Consider the following 2,690-nt stretch of genomic DNA (forward strand, 5'->3'; position numbering starts at 1 on the left):
CAGTTAGTCTGGGTTTCCATGGCAAAGCAGCTGCACACAAGCCTAAGATCACCATGCGCAATGCCAAGCGTCGGCTGGAGTGGTGCAAAGCTAGCAGTCATTGGACTCCGGAGCAGTGGAAATGAGTTCTCTGGAGTGATGAATCATGCTTCACCATCTGGTAGTCCGACGGACAAATCTGGGTTTGGCAGATGCCAGGAGAATGGTACCTGCCCCAATGCATATTGCCAACTGTAAAGTTTGGTGGACAAGGAATAATAGTCTGGGGTTGTTTTTTATATTTCAGGCTAGGCCCCTTAGTTCCAGTGAAAGGAAATATTTTTTCTTTTTTTTACCCCTTTTTCTCCCCAATTTCGTGGTATCCAATTGGTAGTAGTTACACTCTTGTCTCATCACTGCAACTCCCGTACGGACTCGGGAGATGCGAAGGTCGAGGGCCATGTGTCCTTCGAAACTGACAAACATTTTTAAATGGTAAACGCCTGAGTGAATTATCTTTATTTATCCACCATCTTTGCTGCAGACAAATATGATATTTTATATTGCTCAGCTCAGTCGCGACTCGCGAACTTTGCAGGTGGTTCTGATTAATAAACAATGCCGTGCTGGTGGGTGGGTGGTACGATTCAAATAAAACCCATCCCTGAAACTAAATGTAGGCTAAAAAGAAATGTGCATGTCATTTAATTGGAAAAGCAGTGGTGTAAAGTACTTAAGTAAAAATATTTTAAAGTACTACATAAGTAGTTTAAAAATATATATCTGTACTTTACTATTTATATTTTTTGACAACTTTGCCTTTTACTCCACTACATTCCTAAACAAAATAATACTTACTTTTTTGGGTACTTTTTACTCCATACTCTTTCCTTGACATCCAAAAGTACTCAGGACAGGAAAATGGTCCAATTCACACTTATCAAGAGAACATCACTGGTCTGGCGGTCTCAATAAACACAAATGCTTGTTTGTAAATTATGTCTGAGTGTTAGAGTGTGCCCCTGGCTATCCGTAAATAGAAAATTGTGCCATCTGGTTTGTTTAATATAATGAATGTAAAATAATTTATACTTTGGCTCTTCAACTAACCCGAGTCAGGACTAAGACAGTGAAAAAGGCCGCCCGTGTCATCATTGAGAAGTACTACACCAGGCTGGGAAATGACTTCCACACCAACAAGAGGGTGTGCGAGGAGATCGCAATCATCCACAGCAAGAAGCTGCGCAACAAGATAGCTGGGTGTGTGACCCATCTCATGAAGCGCATCCAGAGGGGCCCCGTCAGAGGCATCTCCATCAAGCTCCAGGAGAGGGAGAGGAGGGACAACTACGTCCCAGAGGTGTCTGCACTCGACCAGGAGATAATCGAGGTCGACCCAGACACCAAGGAGATGCTCAAGCTACTGGACTTTGGCAGTTTGTCGAACCTGCAAGTCACCCAGCCAACTGTCGGAATGAACTTCAAGACACCATGAGGAGTCTAGGCATTTGTAATATCGCTTAATAATACAATTAAAAAGTACACAAAAAGGGAAGAAAAAAAATTATAATAATTTATACTTTTACTTTTGATACTTAAGTATATTTTAGCAATTACATTTACTTTTGATACTTACTTTTGATATATTTAATACCAAATACTTTTAGACTATTACTCAAGTAGTATTTTACTGGGTGAATTTCACTTGAGTAATTTTATTTTCAGGCATCTTTACTATTACTCAAGTATGACAATTGTATACTTTTTCCACCACTGAGGAAAAGACGCATTGTTGGCACAAATGTTCTGTTTGTGTTTGTCACTTTAAGTCAATAAAACGATTACTTATTGACTTAAATTGTTCTGCAACATCATAGCCATTGTCTTTCAGCTCGAAAAAGTGAATTTCTACTGGTGTAGGCGTTTCAGTCTCCACTCTGTTGATGCTGATCCAAGTCAAGCACTGGGTCCAACAGTGGAGGCTCCTCAAAGGAGGAAGGGGAGGACCATCCTCCTCAGTGAATTTCATTCAAATAAAAATTGTAAAACATTTTAAACGTTTTTATTTTTTAGATAAAACTATACTAAATATAATCACGTCACCAAATAACTGATTAAACACATAATTTGGAAAGAAGGTCTACAGTAGCCTCAACAGCACTCTGTAGTTTAGCACCATAGTGTAGCCAGAGGACAGCTAGCTTCCGTCCTCTTTTGGGTACATTGACTTCAATACAAAACCTAGGAGGCTCATGGTTCTCACCCCCTTCTATAGACTTACATGCTGACCATTCCGCTCGCGTCGCACAAGTGTTGCAAAATAAATGTACACATAGATGTTATTCAATCATTGCGTGTCAACGAGCTCCTGCGTAGCCAGGCGTTAAAATAGAACTTGATTCTATTTATGACGCATTGCAAGTCCTGCCTCTCCCATCTCCTCATTGTTTTTTAAGGGGCATATACCCACGTGGGTGATTAAAAGATGAACTGGGGTCCACACTCCAGTCCACTTGGTAGTGGTAATGCACCTTAAAGTTGGTTGCCAACCGCCATATAAAGTCCAAAGAAGAAGAAGCCTGAAGGAGGAGAAATTACTAGAAACAAACTCAGTTTACCCTTTTATCAGTGGAGTAGAGGACCTTGTGCATTTCAGGTCAAATAACAACCTAATGATTATATCCCAGGACAAATTAGCTAGCAACAGCAAG

At 40.4% G+C, this 2,690-nt stretch overlaps 1 protein-coding gene across 1 annotated transcript; it reads left to right on the forward strand.

Annotated features, from left to right (window-relative positions):
- Positions 1-1,090: 1,090 nt before the first annotated feature.
- On the forward strand, positions 1,091-1,513 carry LOC139419514 (small ribosomal subunit protein eS17-like; the record flags this gene model as incomplete). The annotated part of the gene is made up of 1 exon (XM_071169474.1): positions 1,091-1,513. A coding segment is annotated over one exon (384 nt), but the record flags the coding sequence as incomplete, so codon positions are not given.
- Positions 1,514-2,690: the final 1,177 nt, after the last annotated feature.

This window comes from Oncorhynchus clarkii, chromosome 10 (assembly GCF_045791955.1).
Source record: "Oncorhynchus clarkii lewisi isolate Uvic-CL-2024 chromosome 10, UVic_Ocla_1.0, whole genome shotgun sequence".
In the NCBI taxonomy this organism is placed as follows: Eukaryota; Metazoa; Chordata; class Actinopteri; order Salmoniformes; family Salmonidae; genus Oncorhynchus; species Oncorhynchus clarkii.